General features: G+C 38.1%; 3 protein-coding genes across 3 annotated transcripts; 1 reads left to right on the top strand and 2 right to left on the bottom strand.

Annotated features, from left to right (window-relative positions):
- Positions 1-307: 307 nt before the first annotated feature.
- On the bottom strand, positions 308-6,615 carry naglu (N-acetylglucosaminidase, alpha). Its single transcript, XM_087794621.1, has 6 exons — positions 5,974-6,615; positions 4,275-4,422; positions 4,041-4,187; positions 3,874-3,959; positions 3,164-3,420; positions 308-2,985 (listed from the first exon to the last, which is right to left on the bottom strand). The coding sequence occupies exons 1-6, from the start codon at positions 6,378-6,380 to the stop codon at positions 1,778-1,780; spliced, it is 2,253 nt and encodes a 750-aa protein (XP_087650747.1). The 5' UTR covers positions 6,381-6,615; the 3' UTR covers positions 308-1,777.
- A 1,444-nt stretch (positions 6,616-8,059) lies between these two features.
- Positions 8,060-12,117, top strand: LOC148078059 (transcription factor A, mitochondrial-like). Its single transcript, XM_087794618.1, has 7 exons — positions 8,060-8,264; positions 9,613-9,746; positions 9,817-9,887; positions 9,966-10,115; positions 10,943-11,038; positions 11,409-11,465; positions 11,540-12,117. Exons 1-7 carry the CDS (start codon positions 8,179-8,181, stop codon positions 11,684-11,686), a joined length of 741 nt encoding a protein of 246 aa, XP_087650744.1. The 5' UTR covers positions 8,060-8,178; the 3' UTR covers positions 11,687-12,117.
- Positions 12,118-12,542: 425 nt separating this feature from the next.
- Positions 12,543-14,961, bottom strand: LOC148078058 (DNA-directed RNA polymerase III subunit RPC4-like). Its single transcript, XM_087793983.1, has 8 exons — positions 14,930-14,961; positions 14,598-14,733; positions 13,883-13,929; positions 13,662-13,813; positions 13,467-13,591; positions 13,172-13,271; positions 12,853-13,079; positions 12,543-12,707 (listed from the first exon to the last, which is right to left on the bottom strand). Exons 1-8 carry the CDS (start codon positions 14,959-14,961, stop codon positions 12,543-12,545), a joined length of 984 nt encoding a protein of 327 aa, XP_087650109.1.
- Positions 14,962-16,059: the final 1,098 nt, after the last annotated feature.

The following is a 16,059-nucleotide window of genomic DNA, read 5'->3' as shown; positions in this document are numbered from 1 at the left end:
GTATGCTTATTTACCAAGTTTGAACTTATGTCATTTACTTAATTTAATGTTCCGAAAATATGTATCGTTATAAAGTCAAAATTAAGGTTCGGTGAAATGATTGGTTAAAAGAAATACAGCATGGATCTAAATTAGCAACTTGGTGAAGGTGTGTCTTTTTGTAAATGTTTAATAAGAGGGTGATCTGTATCTACTATAAGATTTAAACCACATGTCGTCATCTGATGTATATTTTTCCTACCGAGTTTACATTATAACTCTTGAAAAAATATTATTTCTGTCAGATCAATAGTCACTCTAAGTCACATTAGTCTGAAAAGTTTATTGACATGCCTGAGTTGAACATCATTGAATTCATCAATATACAAAGATATAAAATACCCCCAAAAGAACAACAATGATTTAAATTCCTGGATTCTTCAAAGTGCTGCCACAGTGACTGCTAAAACAAGACACTTGAAAAAGATGATTCTTAAGTGATGGAGGCACATAGCCTTACATCAGATTCAATACACATGAACAAACGAGAAGGCAAAGAGGTATTGCAGCTATTTTTAAAAATACTTTGTTAAAAAGTAATCTTTTTACAGTGAGAATGAAATTATAAAATGACTATAATTATTTCACTAAAACTGAACTATTTTGTTTAGTGGGAATGAGGTAAAAAGGCCTTTCCATATCACAAGACACAACCCACTTCTTCTGGAGGAATACCAGGGCTGTCCATGGTTGTTCTTTGAGGAAACTAATGCTCTTCCCGACGACTTCACAGTGACAAGGACTATGATGGGCAACAAGTGCAACAACTGTTCCATCAACCATCATCGACTTGTGGTCATTTTCGAGACAAACGGTTGAAGCTAAGCACCACCTAGTGATGATCTTGACAAGCTAGCAATAGGCTTTCTTCTTCGAAGATGCTACATTCCACTGACAGATTCACCGTTAGTAAGACTAGGTGGCTAAGATGTCGTAGTAAGAAGCCCCTTGTATAGATCCACCTAAAAGTAGTGATGGGCTGATAAAGTAGAACGCCTAATAAATACTTTGATGTTAATGATTTCACAAAAGTATGATCATTAAACTTGTATTACAAAACATGTTACGACTTATGTTGGACTGTCTTACTTTTGATAAAAAAAAATAGTCACAACTTAGATGTCGTTTCAGAGCTTATATTGGTATTAATGTGCGAGCCGTAGCATTATTCACCGTAAATACCAACATTCTCTACTATACTTTATGCTATTGATGCAGTGTCTATGTGAGAGAAGTGATAATTAAAAGATTAGTATTCTCAAGTACGGTTGTTTTGCGAAAAGTGTTAGCAGCAGCAAACCACATTTTCACACAACCAGTACAATATGAGGAAAAATACAAAATGAACACCTGTAAATTTTCTCTGGAATGGTTTTGCTAATAGTTAAACAGACTTTGCAAGATAGACCTGGAGTAGTTTAAAATTGAAGAGATGAAACGACCATTAAAAAAACAAAAAAACAGTGCAAGTAATCAATAAGAAATTAACTCAAAACACAGTAATCCATGTATAACCATTTAAGCGCACCTTAAGTTGTGTACTGTACTATTTGTTCGTCATTTCCTCCAAGAAAAAGGTGCGAAAACCTCTCACAAAACAGATCATACACTCAATTTGGAATTTTCCGGATGGAAGTTGCCATCTTTACAAAGTATGAACTGGATATTTTGTTCAGGCTTGTTAATCCAGCCCATCGTTTTCCAGATTCCCATGTTAAACAATGTCACTAAGGATGGTTTAGCTCAGTCTTTTCATTGCTAGTGGATAGTATTTGAGGAAAATCCTCCAAGCTATCTCCAGCGTATCGCCTTGTGGTTTGGTAGGATACCTCCGGTGGTTGTAAATGAAGCCATTTTCTACCTGTGAAACCACCTGGTTGAATGAATCCTGCTTAAACGGACGTCCACTGTCCAGACATTCTACCAGAGTCTGGACGAAAAGGCCCCAGCGCTGGGCATAGTAGTCCTCCATGAGTCCGCCCCACTCTTTGCTCGCATAGTCCAAGATTTCTCCACTCGGACCCCATAGTGTGAGCTGGTTTCGGGCATTCATGTCATACAGTTGGGCCTCCTTCTCATCAATGGCTAATGACCGTGCCCTCTCCAGCCAAGTCCCAAGCAAAAAGTTGCGATCGCTATTGAGCAAACGATTTAGTTCTGGCAGCAGATCGTAAACCAGCACCCCACCAGCAGTGAGCAGCTCTGGTAACTTCTGCTTTTGAAAGGCATCTGCTATATCCTGGTAGTAGTACGTCGTAAGAACTTGTAAGACCTGGCGAGTTACATCGACAAGGTCATATCTAAAGGTCTCCTTAGAGATGAGAGATGGCGCTGCCTCAACCATGAATTTCCAAGCCTTGAACAGTTTCTCCGGGTCGTACCAAAGGTCAGTTTTCAGATGAAAGGAAGGCCGTCGCACTAGAGGACTGTGGTTGTGGTTTCGGTAATGTGGCACAGTACAGTTGTAAACGCTTGAGAACAGTAGTCTCCACGCCATGCCCACGCTTTCTTCTGTGCTACCATAGCGACGTAAAGCATACAGCGACACCCATTTGAGCAAGTTGACTGGTTCTTTGCGCCATGCTAGTTCAGTCATCAGCTCGTACAGGACAGGATTTTGCTCAATGCCCTCGGGCGTCATGCCAACACCAACCAGAGTTGAATTAGCGAGTTTCAAAGCCTCGAAGGGTCCTGTATTCATGCTCTCCACCGTGCCAAAGAAACCACTATTGCCTCCAAAGTTTTGTAACATGCACCAGATGAAAGGCTGGCCGTAGAAAGACTCAGTGTAGGAGAAAATTGGCTCCGTCTCTGCAAACAAGTCCAGCACAATCATGCGCCCAAGTGGAACTCCATGTAGTAGGGCCTGAATCTGTTGCGGCTTCCAGAACGCTGCGTCACTGAAGAAGAGCCAGCCCTGCATCAGCCAAATTGCCTGAGGATCAACTGGGGAGAGGGAAAGATTTTTCATTAGGGGAACATTTGCTAGAAAAAAAGCAGGGTGGCATGTGTAAAGGAAGTGATGATGGGTCACATTTGGGTCAACAAACTGAGACAATGACTTTGGTTTGAAGTTCGTAGCAATTAAAATACACAGAACATTTGGAAACATGAAGACACTCACCCGCTGTCATGGAGGCAAACACCGAACTGCTGACTGCTGACAGGTAGGTGGGGTCAGAGGACGGCGGGGTCATCTCATTGAAGGTGTCCGTGTTGTAAACGTGATCCGTGCCAAACTGTTTCACCACCTGGGACAGGTAGAGGGTGCCAATCTTGAGGAAAAGGGGGTCTCGAGGGTCCAGGACGTATGAGCATGAAAAGCTGCAGTTGAAATGAGCCCATGGTCCCAACCTGGTGACATTTGCTTTGGGGTACAACCTGGAACATTACATAAAATAGATTTAACAGAGAGATTATTGTTGGCTGCAGTAGCCTTTAACACGTTCTTCCTCTGCACAGGTATAGTTCCATATAGACTGTCTACTGGTTCTTCAGTTTCTCCTACACTTTTATAGTGCCACTGGTTCTTTTCTATGGACTTTCCCTGCTCTAAATAGTTCTCCCTAATCTACTGAGTCTGGTTCTGCTTGAGGTTTCTGACTGTAAACATGAGAAGTATAAATAAAGATAATTATTTGGAGTAAAGTTATTCTAATATATTTCAAGTTTTAAATAAACTAGTGCGGATTATTTGGCCAGTTGGGGACTCACACTCTGGATATAATATGTGCCGCTGTGCTCAAAGGCACAGAAATACCACATTATAAGGTTTAGAAGGATAATTCCCCTTATTTTAACTGTTATACAAGAACTAATGTGTTGTTAAGTCACCTCAAGATTCCTTTTGGAATGTTCCCAGAGAAGGCTGGCAGCACTGGAATCATCCCCAAGGACCTCATCCGCTCCAAGATTTTAAACTGGAAGGCGAGTAGAAAGGTTACACTCTCTAGGAAAGTCAACATGTCGGTCGATATTTAATGTCATTTAAGTGTCCGTACTTGGAGATACAGCTGATTGACATGCCAGGACTGAGGCAGTGGCCCACCGAACCTGAACATATTTCCCATGCGGTTCCACGCAAGGAATGCCGGGCCAGAGAAGAAGTCCTCAATCTCTGATTGGTTCAACCCTAAAGCTCGATAAACCTGATTAGAGAAAAAAAAAAGTTGAAAATCCCACAATAATAATAATAAGGATTCGTGATGAGACAATACTGTATATGGTTAAGGTACCTCCTGCCAAAGTGCTTCTTGGCCTGTGAAAGCCAGCGGCAGGTTGATTCCATTGAGTGCCATCCAGTCAATTTCTCTTTCCCACCTGGCCCAGTCCCACCACACGGAGGAATAACTGAAGGTGCAGACATTCTGGTAGTAACGGAACCTGTACAAAAGGTGAAAATAATGGTAAGTTGAATTTTCTTTCATAGAACAAATATTTAAAAAAAACAGCATAATACATTTTTCCAGCAGCTGAAAAATGGTGCTTGTTGGACATATTAAATCAAACATGAATGAGTGTTTACATGAGCCAAGAGCCTATCACAGACCCGGTTTCTCATGTGGCCCCATGCAAGAACTAATAGAACACCTCCTGCTACAGACAATTGATAACAGTAGACTCAATGAACTATTAACATTTCAACACGCCAAAGACTCAAACGCATCTCAATGCATTCTATTTTTTGTTGTTCGAAGTTTCAGAGGAGCGAACAATTATGTTTTAGGAGTCTTCCCTTAGTTAAAATGTGAGAATCCACAGTGTGTCATGTTTGTCGCAGTAGATTCAGTGCTACTGTGCACATGACATAACTGGAGTGAGCTGAGGCGGGCCTAATGCACAGCGGACCATTGTCGAAAAAAAAAAAAAAAAAAGCACTTTATTTGTCATGCAAGCATGGGTTGTGATTCAGTGGGGATGTTCCCCCAAATACTGTCGTCATGGAAGAGATGGTGATAACATGAAACAATATTTCTAAGCTAAATCTAATGGACTTGTTGGATCTAATTTACGCTGGAGTGACTTTTAGAGCTACACACGTTTGGGGTCTGTCACAGGGGTGACCTGGCATATGTCCAAGTGCTCCAATGTAGCACGATTGTGGAGGGAAACGCTCGTCAAAAGAGCTGAATTGCTGATGTCAGTGAATCTGAAAATCTATTGGACAGCAACAGTGAGTCCCACGAACGTAGACATGAGCACAAAGATGGACTACAGCGGTGGGGTCTGCACTGGGGGTATGTGAAAAAATATATCGCTTTTTTTTTTACAATATTGTATCAATATTCAAAATTTTGAAAACAGTTTGTCTAAAAACATAATTCGTTATTTTTATTTTATTTTATATCACGATGCAAATATTCACAATTCAACTTTGTATTTTTTTTGTGTTGCAATTAAACTTCCAGCAGTCATTATTCTACAAGATCACAGCGATGAATGAGGACGAGAGGACACAGCAGCTTTTAAAGCTGACTGGGCATATTTTAGTTTCCAAACAAATTTGAAGCATTTACGACTTTTTCCAACAGCCATGTAGTCTTTAAATTTTGCCACCCAGAAGTCATAATAGGTGGTAAATAAAAATCAACAAATATATAGTGTTGTTCCTATAGTATCGCAATATATTGTCATATCGCATCTATGACATATTTCTGTGTTTATTTGACAGCAGAATATGGTCATCAACAAAGTAATAATAAATGATTTTTTTTTTTTAAATGGTAATTTTGCTGGGTTCAAATAAAAAGCTTTAACGACAATATAAAGTGTATGTCATTTTTTTTTCTTTATGAAAAAGAACTGAGAAATGAATAACCTATCAACAATGATCAAACACACATTCAATTCAATTAAAATAAATCACTTTCCATGCCGCTGTTTATATATGGCGTCAATTCAGCTGTTTCTTGCAGCCTGTGCAGAAAGACCGACCTGTGCTGGGTGTTGATGCGAAGGACCCCGGACAGTCTGGGCAGAGGACGCGGAAGGGCCAGCTGGTCCCCGGACCAGGAGACGTGACAGTTGCAAAAATACTTGATGTAGTTGTAAATACCCGACGCCACCGAGACTGCCGTGTTGCCAGTGGCCACGATCCTGTTGTTCCTCGTAGATCTGAGTTCACATAAATCCAGACTATCGTTGGACAGACTTCTGTTGACCACCACTTTGAAGTCCGACGATCTGCTGCCCAGGAGTCGTTGAAGCAGCTCCGCCACTGCTCGACTCTGACTCTGGTCACTGGCTTGAGGTCTTAGGTGGTCCAGAGTGGGGAACCTGCCTTCTACGCAGAGACAGAAGACCACCAGCAACAGGGGGACGGCGAGTCTCCTTGGTGACATTTTCTGTCCACGCCAGCAGAAGCCCACTCAAGTTTCAAATACACTATTCGGCTCCATTCGTAGTTAACCAGGAAGAACCGAATTGCTGAGAACCTCTGAGCAAATCAGAATCAACTAGTTCGAGTCTCAGCCAATCACAATTCAGAATCTGCCAAACAACTGTTTCACTGCAACCCGTGACCAACTTTTCAAGTGACGACATTTATTGGTGTCCTCATTTCAGGTACAATAAAGCACGAAGGTAAGTCGACCTGTTTATTGACAATATTGAACTTCCAAAGTTATTTTTCAGCCTTTGATCAAAAATTACATGTATAAATAAAAGCACAAAAGTAACAAATCTTAATCTCAATATTGGAAATAAATTTGAAAAAGTCAAAATTGACTAAAATGTGTGTTGAAGGAGTACATGCGTACTATTTAGGTTTTTGTTCATTTCAACAACAAAAAAAAGAAACGCATTCAAGCAGCTGGAACACAGAATTTTGGGATATTTTTTTTCAATTAGATTAGGGTCAATTCAAAATGTTATTCACATGTCTCTTTTTAAATTACATGGTGATATAGTTTGCACAATGTTAAAAATTAACTATAGTAGATACTGTAAAACATTTTCAAGCTGATTAATCTATGTTTATGTACTTTCCTCATGATTTCTCTTATGGCAATTCTATGTAGGACAAACACGAAGTTACGAGTTTCTCTAATTGGCTTATATAAATTCATTTATTTTTCAGCCTTTGATCACAAATAACATATATAAATAAAAGCACAAAAGTAACAAATCTTAATCTCAATACTGGAAATAAACTTGAAAAAGTAAAAATTGACTAAAATGTGTGTTGAAGGAGTACATGCGTACTATTTAGGTTTTTGTTCATTTCAACAACAAAAAAAAGAAACACATTCAAGCAGCTGAAACACAGAATTCTGGGTCAATTCAAAATGTTATTCACATGTCTCTTTCTAAATTACATGGTGATATAGGTTGCACAATGTTAAAAATTAACTATAGAAGATACTGTAAAACATTGTAAAGATGACTAATCTATGTTTATCTACTTTCCTCATGATTTCTCTTGTGGCAATTCTATATAGGACAAACACAACTAGGTCATTGGACCTAAAATCATTAAAATCTCCTTTTTGTAACTTAATGCAAAGCATATTCAGTAATTATTTAATCATTTTATTAATACATGTTTCTTAATGGTACAGGGCATAATACAAATATATATTATCATTGTAAAAAAAATGATGTCTCCTACTGTATGTTGATGATTTTAAAATTACAGTGATAGATAAGATGTCAAACTTTGTAACAAACTGTAAGTCACTTTAAAAGAAGAGACAAGGAATTAAAGTGGGCATATGAAATGAAACAATTCATAAAATAAATTCAATTAAGATACATAACATTAGAGTGGGCATTAAAAATGAAAATTAATTAATGCAAATATAGAATAATATGCTTTCATTAAGCAAGAGTGGGTTTTGTAAATAAAGACATTCACGTCTATGTACTGGTTTTGGTGCGTAGAAACAATGAACTCTCAAACTCAAACTATTCACAACAAAACAGCAGTACCAACTGAGCCCTGCAGGGAGCACTAGAATATGGAGTCTATCTTACATCGTACGACGTGAAGAAGAAACTCCCACAATCCGGTGCAGGCTAAGGCGCCTTATGTTGCTGCATGTCAAGAAAACGCTACTGTATGCATTTCTAAAGCAAAACATCCTTCTTAAGTACACGTTTATCCTGATAAAAAGATAAAAGACACGTGTAAACGCCGGCATGGCTCCTTTAGGCTTCATAACAGCCAGTGTGGGTCTGTTGACGAAGACCTTCAGCATCTTTTCTTGTACGAGACCCCTGACGAGGTGAGTGTCCTGAACCGGAAAACTCTGTGGACAATAGTGAACATATCTTTGTCATGTTATGTTAAAATTAAATAAAATGCTATTAAGTTGACTATAGTATTGTAACGTTTGGTTCTCCTCACAATGACCAGACGATTGTCTTGCACAGATGGCTTCTTTTATTAGCAGTGCCTGACAGAAAGGGTTATTGTTTCTGCCACAACCCACTCCGCTCGTTCTCCACACCACAAGTGGACGCGCTTCAACAACCCCCGCGCATGCGCACACACCCAACTTCTTAAAGTGCCCCGCAACATTAATAAACAGAACAAATCAGGATCGTTACGGTATAAAGAGGCGACACACTTTGGCCTCGACTTCCTAACATGTAAACAAATAGAATTTTCTGAAGGGAAATACAGGATAAAGGAAACTATTCTGTTAATAGTGTGATCTAGATCTAGATACGACCATTAACTTACTATGGTTATGTTCTACCTACAAATTAGCATTTGATAATTTTAATGCATGTCCAACTACATCGGATTTTAAACCTTTTTTTTTTTTTGTAACTTATCTTATTGACCCTTTTTACTCTGTTGAACACATGACGTGATACTTATTTGAATTCCATTAAGAGAAATAGAAAGAAACGATATGAGACGGTAATGAAAGAAGTAGCCACCATTAAATTGCTGTCTTGGTGCTTGGTTCTATTTTTCTAGTGCTCATTGTGTGAGTTATTTTAATTCATTATTTTATTCTGTACTTCCACCATAAAAATGATGTGTTTACAAAACTGGCAATATAGGTTCCTGATTCTTGAATCACAACGATCACCACCATTCTAAAGTCGGTGGACCGACATGACACAATATGATCAGCTTATTTCATGTGAAGTTAGTGGGCTGAACAATAACTTTGATAAAACTAAATGAATGTAAGTTGGCAAGCATCAGGTGATACAATATATTGTGATACTGTAGAAAAAACTATATTCTTGTAGTATTGTTTCAGATTTTCCAGACCGCATGGAGTTTAAAACATCTTTCATTTGATCTGAAAAAAAAAAATTGGTAAAAAATCAGCACTAAAATCAGCTGGTGTCGACTGTATCCTCTTGTCCTCAGTCATCACCATGATTAGTTGTGACTATGATAAATTGTACACTACTGCTAAACCAAACTGCTCCATCTGTTAACCCTGTTTTAGGTTTGTAAACCTGTTTCATTGTTAGCTTTTTTTATAGTCTGTATAATCACTCACTGCCTCAAGTTTGACTTTCCTTTTTGTTTATTATGCTTCAGGTATTGACGGAAATCACAGTAAAATGTTACATTTTATTATCGTTCTACATTTGTGTATTCAGAGTTCTCTCTGAAACATACAAGGCCCCTGTCAGATGTCTGACGACACCCAGCGAAAAACCTCCAAAGAGACCGATGAACAGTTACTTGAGATATTTTTTGCAGCAGCAGCAGGTCCTAAGCAAACAGAACCCAAGTAATTATATTCAGCCAATCAGCATCTTGAGGAAGTTTTGTCTCATTAAAATGATCACATCATCCGACAGGTTGTACATTATTGGAAATCACACAGAAGATTGTTCGTCAGTGGAAGACACTGAGTCCGGAACAAAAGAGGGTATTTGGTCTTAAGCGTATTAAACAACCTTGCGATTTAACCAAAAGCTGACCTGTCATTTTTGTCCCTCCCTGGCAGCCTCACGTGGAAGCATTTGAACGAGACAAGGAGAAGTTTAAACTGGACATTCAGAGATATAATGACCAACTGACTCCTGCTCAGATCGAACTAAAAGCCAAGGAGAGGAAGCACAGGAGGGATAAAAGATTGGCCAGTGTCAAGAAGAGGGTAAGAATTCTGAAAAATGTTGACAGATGACAAATTAATGTTTACCACCTTCAAAATATGTTTTAAAGAATATCTATTCTTGCATTGAGAGGATATTCTGTTGTAACAAAGTAGTAAATAAAATTGTCTGACCCGCTTCCGTTTGGAATTAGAAATCAGGTAATGAAGGCATCATGTGGTGCACGCTGGGCAAAAACCTTCTTCCGATTGGATGACCTCTGGATGACCCTTCCATACCGCGATCCTATCAGATCGCCTTATTAATCACGTGACCGTGTTGTTTTGGGCTTAGAAATCTCCAGTGTTGCTCACGTTTCAGCTCTGAAACTCCGTCTAAATCAGCAAGAACAGACAAAATCGCCTGTTTGATCAAGCTACTAGTATCGCTAGCATCGGCTTCCGCATCGGCCATGTTGATGATGATGTGAAGCCCTGACGATGGGGCGGAAATAGCAGGGACCAATCAGCGCGCTTCGTCCACAGTTGGGAAGAATTTTCTAATTCAATACGGAAGCGGGTCAAGCGATCCCAGAATATCTTTTTAGGGTAGCCAGTGTAGGAGCCCTCTTGGTGGAAATATGACGGCACCCAGGCTACATTCAAAGCAGAACAATCACCTTTTAGTTTACTTAAAAATGTTTTTAGAACTCGGAACACCTCAAATATATAGTTTTATAGTAATTGGTAAAATGGTTGTTGGCGAAAATGTATGTGAAATGTTCAGACAACACGTGTACTTAACAGTTGTTGGGCTTCAATTGCTCTGTTTATTTCTGAAGAATAAGATGACATCAGTGACAAAGTTGCTTCATTTCTTCCTAATGCAGGAACAAACCAAATTCGACAAACCCAAACGGAGTCGCTCTGCTTTCAACTTCTTCTGGTCGGAGCACTTTGCTAAAGCTGAAGGAGACACCGGACTGGTTAGTTATATGTGACACCTTTACATCTTTGTTGTTGACATTCCACTCCTAAAACATTGGCAATTATTTGTATAGGTTTATATTTGAATAACTTAAGCATATTTCCCTCTTTAATAATTTCCACAAAATGACTTCAGTTCACAGGAAGTAAAAGCAAATATCAAAACATTAGAGCGTCTTTACACTCAGTGAAGGGCTTAATGATTCATAGATGGATGAATGGATACACTTTATTGATCCCTCTGGAGGTCTCCTTTGGGAAATTGTTTATTTGAACAAATCATCACAGCAAAAATCAAATGATGCTTGTGAAAAGGTACAGTTCTGTTGATAAATCTGGTGTTGAGCTCTCATTATTTGTTTAATGAAGGTCAAGTTTAAGTCTCTGGTCGATGCCTGGATAAATCTTCTCAGCAACCAAAAGCAGGTGAGTTGCTGGTTTGTTAGCTTCTATCTTGAGCGACTAAAGCTGAATGTTTTTTTTTTTAAACCAAACATCAGGTCTACAGAGATCTGGCCGAAGACGATAAAATCCGGTACAAGAACGAGATGAAGTTGTGGGAGGACAGAATGGTCGACATTGGACGGGCAGACCTGGTCAGACGCCGAACTATGGCCACCTACAATAAAATGTCAAAAAAAGAATGAAGAAGAAGGTTGCTGTTGTTGCGAAGAAGAAAACTACCTGAAGAAAACAAAGACTCCAAAGAACAGCTCCAACAAAAACTGTACTTGGTTTGGAAAAAACTTCAGGTTAAACACGTTCAGTGCTGTGTATCAATAAACGGCACAAGAGTAATAAAGCCATTTCCTGTTAAAACCCACTTTGGTGCCGTTGAAATTGACATGTTTTTTAACGTTCAACTGAGTAAAACCACATGATTGAAGCTTTAAACGGAAAGAACCCGTATACATTGTTCCCTTACTTAATCAAATATAACCAGAGCAGCAGATACTGTACAGATTTTCAGACCGTTAAAATCATGTCTGACTCAAAAACTTTATGAAACGTTGTTGTTCTGCTGTTGACGGCCATTTTTTTTGTGTCATGAATCTACTGATTAAACATTTGCATTTGAATCAAGAGAAAAAGCCTCATTACTTTTTAAATCCCTGTAGCTTTGGTCATCTCTAAGAAATGATTCTATAAAAGAATAACAAGAACGAGTAATAATACAATCATTCATTATGTTGGTTGTTGCAAATATAACACGAAACATCACAGTTTGTATAGAAAACACTGTAAAACTATCCATGAGTGATGACCTTAAACAAAAATAATGATCGAAATGTTGCAACAGGAACCAAAAAGGTGCAGAAAGCAACTCTACAAGTGAATACTGTTGAACTGTGCATCATGAAGCAAAACAATTATGGCCTTTGACACGATTGAGCTGTTTTAATATATTTGCTTGACCTTTACAAAAATAGCTCTTACAGAAGAAATGGTGAAAAGTAGCTGCCAAGTAAGAAATTCTCCAGAGCTGAACCCCTACTGTGTTGATCAGGACATTTGCTGCTGAGCCACAGTCTGAGCCAGCAAAGCTTGAAAGTTTGGAGACAACACCAGTTTCAGCTCCACCTTCCCGGATTTCCTGATCAGGAGTTTACCCAGGAGCCCCTCTGAGAACTCGGACATTGCCAGACTCCTCTCTTTCACACTGGCCAGCTAGACACAATAAGATGCAGTTCATTTAAGAAGACTGTGGCACAGAATAGTCCAGTCCAGTTGAATGTGTGATCACACAACAGTAATGGAAACATAAAAAAACAACATGTACAGATGTTTGGCCTGTTGGGTCAGCAGAACTCACTTGTGTTTGTGTCTGCTCAGTTCTCTTATGTGTTGATTTGACGTCCTTTTTGACATGCTTTTCCTCTGGTGCCTGAGAAGCAGGCCTTCGGTCTACAGGCAAACAGTCCGGTAGCTGCATGAATAAGAGCTCCTCCCTGCCAGATACCTTTAGGTCCTGAAGCAGGTGGACTAAGGAATCATTCCTTCCAGGACCCTCACAAGAATGAGACCTCAGGCTCTCTGGACCTGCAGTCATCAAAAGTCAAACGTCTTTTCAAATGTGTAAGAAAAACATAAAAGCCTGTTTAAGTCAGAGGACAATAGAGGCTTTCACTTACTTAAAGTGCATGTAGGTGCTTCAATGCTTGTGGACTTGCTCAATGGAAGCAGAATGGGCTTGAGTTCGGCATCATTTCTTAGGCCAGGGTCGTCTATGAACTGACAAAAGGACAACATTAATTTCAATCTGGATGATTATGATGTTAGATTGACTGTAGGAGTGTAAGACTTTAAGATTGACTGTTAGCTTGAGCTCCAACAATTATATTAAATATATAAAAACAAAACCACTTCTGAGACAGGATGACTGCGTAGTAATTTGTGGACCACAGATCAATTTCCAGTCTTACTTACATCGTCTCTCTGCAGTTTACTCAGTATGTCGTCCTCCCTCTCCTCCGACTCCTCTCTTTCTTTGTTTACAGCTTTACTGAGAGCAGACTTGGAGGAATATCTCTTGTCGGCGTCCACACTCCACCCTGCAGACACCCTCAGGTGAGTCAACGGCCGCACAAGATCATTGGGCTAAAACAAGATCCAGACACACACCTGATTTACGGTCTATGCTGGCAGGACCCTGCTCAAAAATGGAGTGAGACTGGATAGTCTGAGGCTCTTTCCTTCTTCCTCGGCTCTCCCTCCGCCTCTCATCCCTCTGTCTTCTCTCTTTCTTCGGAGCCGCGCGGACTTCTTCCTTGAACCTGGAGAATTAAGATATCCAGAAGAACCAATACACAGACAGCAAACAGTGAAGAAAGAATGTGACTCACTCTTCTTTGCTTTTTCGTACAGCATGGACATTTGGCTCGATCGTTTTCTTCAGGGGGGAACAGAAGAAAATATCAGTCTGTTATTGATTAATTCGTTGCCAAAACTGTTATATCTGCATAACAATACTTTTGTAGAGTTTTTAATCTTAGTGAACAGTAAGTATTTTTATTTATTTATTTTATTAAAATAAAAGATCATCTGCTGTATATGATAAATTTACCAGATATTATCTAGTCTCTCTGCTGTCTGATCTATTTAGAGCAGAGATGGGCAATTGGATTTCTTTGAGCTACCACATTATTGACAGTTATAAGAGGCAGAAAAATAAAAAGAAAGAAGGGAAGGAAACATTATAAAACGAATAAATAAAAGGACATTGTTAAATACTCTATAGCCTTAATCTGATTGTATTTCATTATTGTGATCATTTGATCATTTTAACATTTATTTTATAAAATAAAGAAAATAAAACACCATATTTAATATATTTTAAAACGTCAAATTAAATTGCCATTAAATAAGTTGTTTGGACTGTATTTTAAAAAGCAGATATTAAAAGAAAACAAGAGTAAAAAGGTCTATACATAGAAATAGAAAGACACGGTTATTTTCAAAAGTAATAATACACAACTCAATCCCCACACATATTACATTTTTTGGTGAAATTGTTTAAATGTGCTTCTATAATTATCACAACGTTTTAACAATTCTTACCTTCGTTTTTTTAAAAGCACCGCCTAACGTCAGGTCCCGGGTCCGTAGTGACGACAGTCTACCAAGAGGGGGCGTGCTTGGCGTTATTCCTGCCCGGTTTGATAGCATTCTGCTGAGAGGAAAGCTCGCGCTTGGTCTACTCGTAAATCCAGAAGATATATTATTATAGATAAATTTTGTATAAGTATATATTTTAACTGTATATTGTTTTTGATTGTTAAAGCGCTTTGTGACCCTGGTCTAGAAAGACGCTTTACAAATAACCTTTACTTACTTACTTACTTTTACATATCAATCTGATAAATGATTGTCATGGTAGTACATGGAAGTACCTGGAATAAGATCCACCCTGCTGCAACTCCATTAGGAATTAGTAAATTAAAATTATGTATATTCTGTACTGCCACCACAAGAAAATCCTAAACTTTGTTTTCAACACTGTCAATAAACATTTCTGATTCTGATTCTGAATAAATGCTGAAAACGGATTGATAGTTTTACATGGAAAGACAGAAAGTTACTTATTTCTCTAATTGGCTTATATAAATTCATTTATTTTTCAGCCTTTAATCACAAATAAAATATATAAGCACAAAAGTACCAAATCTCAATATTAGAAATAAACTTGAAAAAGTCAAAATTGACTAAAATTTGTGTTGAAGGAGTACATGCGTACCAATTAGGTTTTTGTTCATTTTAACAACAAAAAAAAGAAACGCATTTACGCAGCTGGAACACAGAATTCTGGGCTATTTTTTTTTTCAATTACATTAGGGTCAATTCAAAATGTTATTCACATATATCTCTTTCTAAATTACATGGTGATATAGGTTGCACAATGTTAAAAATTAACTATAGAAGATACTTCAAAACATTTTAAAGCTGAATAATCTGTGTTTATGTAGTTTCCTCATGATTTCTCTTATGGCAATTCTATATAGGACAAACACAACTAGGTCATTGGACCTCAAATCATTAAAATGTCCCTTTTGTAACTAAATGCAAAGCATATTCAGTAATCATTTTATTAATACATGTTTCTTAATGGTACAGGGTATAATGCAAATATATAATTATCATTATAAAAAATGATGTCTCCTTCTGTATTTTGATGAATTTAAAATTACAATGATAGCTATGGTGTCAAACTTTGTAATAAACTGTCAGTCCACTTTGATGAAGATATTATATTTCCTGCAGCAGCATATATTCATTAACAAAACAACCCAAATGATGATGTCAGCAAACCACCACAATGTGTTGCCCCAGCTCTGTTGTAGTCCTTAAAACCAGTACAATACAAAAACTATTTAAATAAATAAAAGTAACACCCCATGATAGAAATAAATCACAAAAAATTGGGAATAAAAATGAAACAATGTATTTTTTTTTAAATAAAATCAAATAAGAGGCATTACATTAAAGCAGGCATAAACAATGAAACAATAATCAATGAAATTAA

Source organism: Callionymus lyra, chromosome 6, assembly GCF_982586985.1.
Source record: "Callionymus lyra chromosome 6, fCalLyr1.hap1.1, whole genome shotgun sequence".
NCBI classification, from domain to species: domain Eukaryota; kingdom Metazoa; phylum Chordata; class Actinopteri; order Syngnathiformes; family Callionymidae; genus Callionymus; species Callionymus lyra.
This window is presented reverse-complemented; position numbering and strand designations above follow the sequence as displayed.

What these genes read in the sequence shown, in the direction of transcription:
- naglu (XM_087794621.1), bottom strand. Translation starts at nt 6,380, where the DNA reads ATGTCACCAAGGAGACTCGCCGTCCCCCTGTTGCTGGTGGTCTTCTGT. An exon ending in CGCATCAACACCCAGCACAG is followed by an intron (nt 4,423 to 5,973) that starts GTCGGTCTTTCT and finishes CCTTTTGTACAG; the next exon opens with GTTCCGTTACTACCAGAATG. An exon ending in AAGAAGCACTTTGGCAGGAG is followed by an intron (nt 4,188 to 4,274) that starts GTACCTTAACCA and finishes TTCTCTAATCAG; the next exon opens with GTTTATCGAGCTTTAGGGTT.
- LOC148078059 (XM_087794618.1), top strand. Translation starts at nt 8,179, where the DNA reads ATGGCTCCTTTAGGCTTCATAACAGCCAGTGTGGGTCTGTTGACGAAG. An exon ending in CTGAAGGAGACACCGGACTG is followed by an intron (nt 11,039 to 11,408) that starts GTTAGTTATATG and finishes TGTTTAATGAAG; the next exon opens with GTCAAGTTTAAGTCTCTGGT. An exon ending in TTCTCAGCAACCAAAAGCAG is followed by an intron (nt 11,466 to 11,539) that starts GTGAGTTGCTGG and finishes ACCAAACATCAG; the next exon opens with GTCTACAGAGATCTGGCCGA.
- LOC148078058 (XM_087793983.1), bottom strand. Translation starts at nt 14,961, where the DNA reads ATGGAGTTGCAGCAGGGTGGATCTTATTCCAG. An exon ending in GTGCTTTTAAAAAAACGAAG is followed by an intron (nt 13,930 to 14,597) that starts GTAAGAATTGTT and finishes TCCCCCCTGAAG; the next exon opens with AAAACGATCGAGCCAAATGT. An exon ending in CTGAGCAGACACAAACACAA is followed by an intron (nt 12,708 to 12,852) that starts GTGAGTTCTGCT and finishes TATTGTGTCTAG; the next exon opens with CTGGCCAGTGTGAAAGAGAG.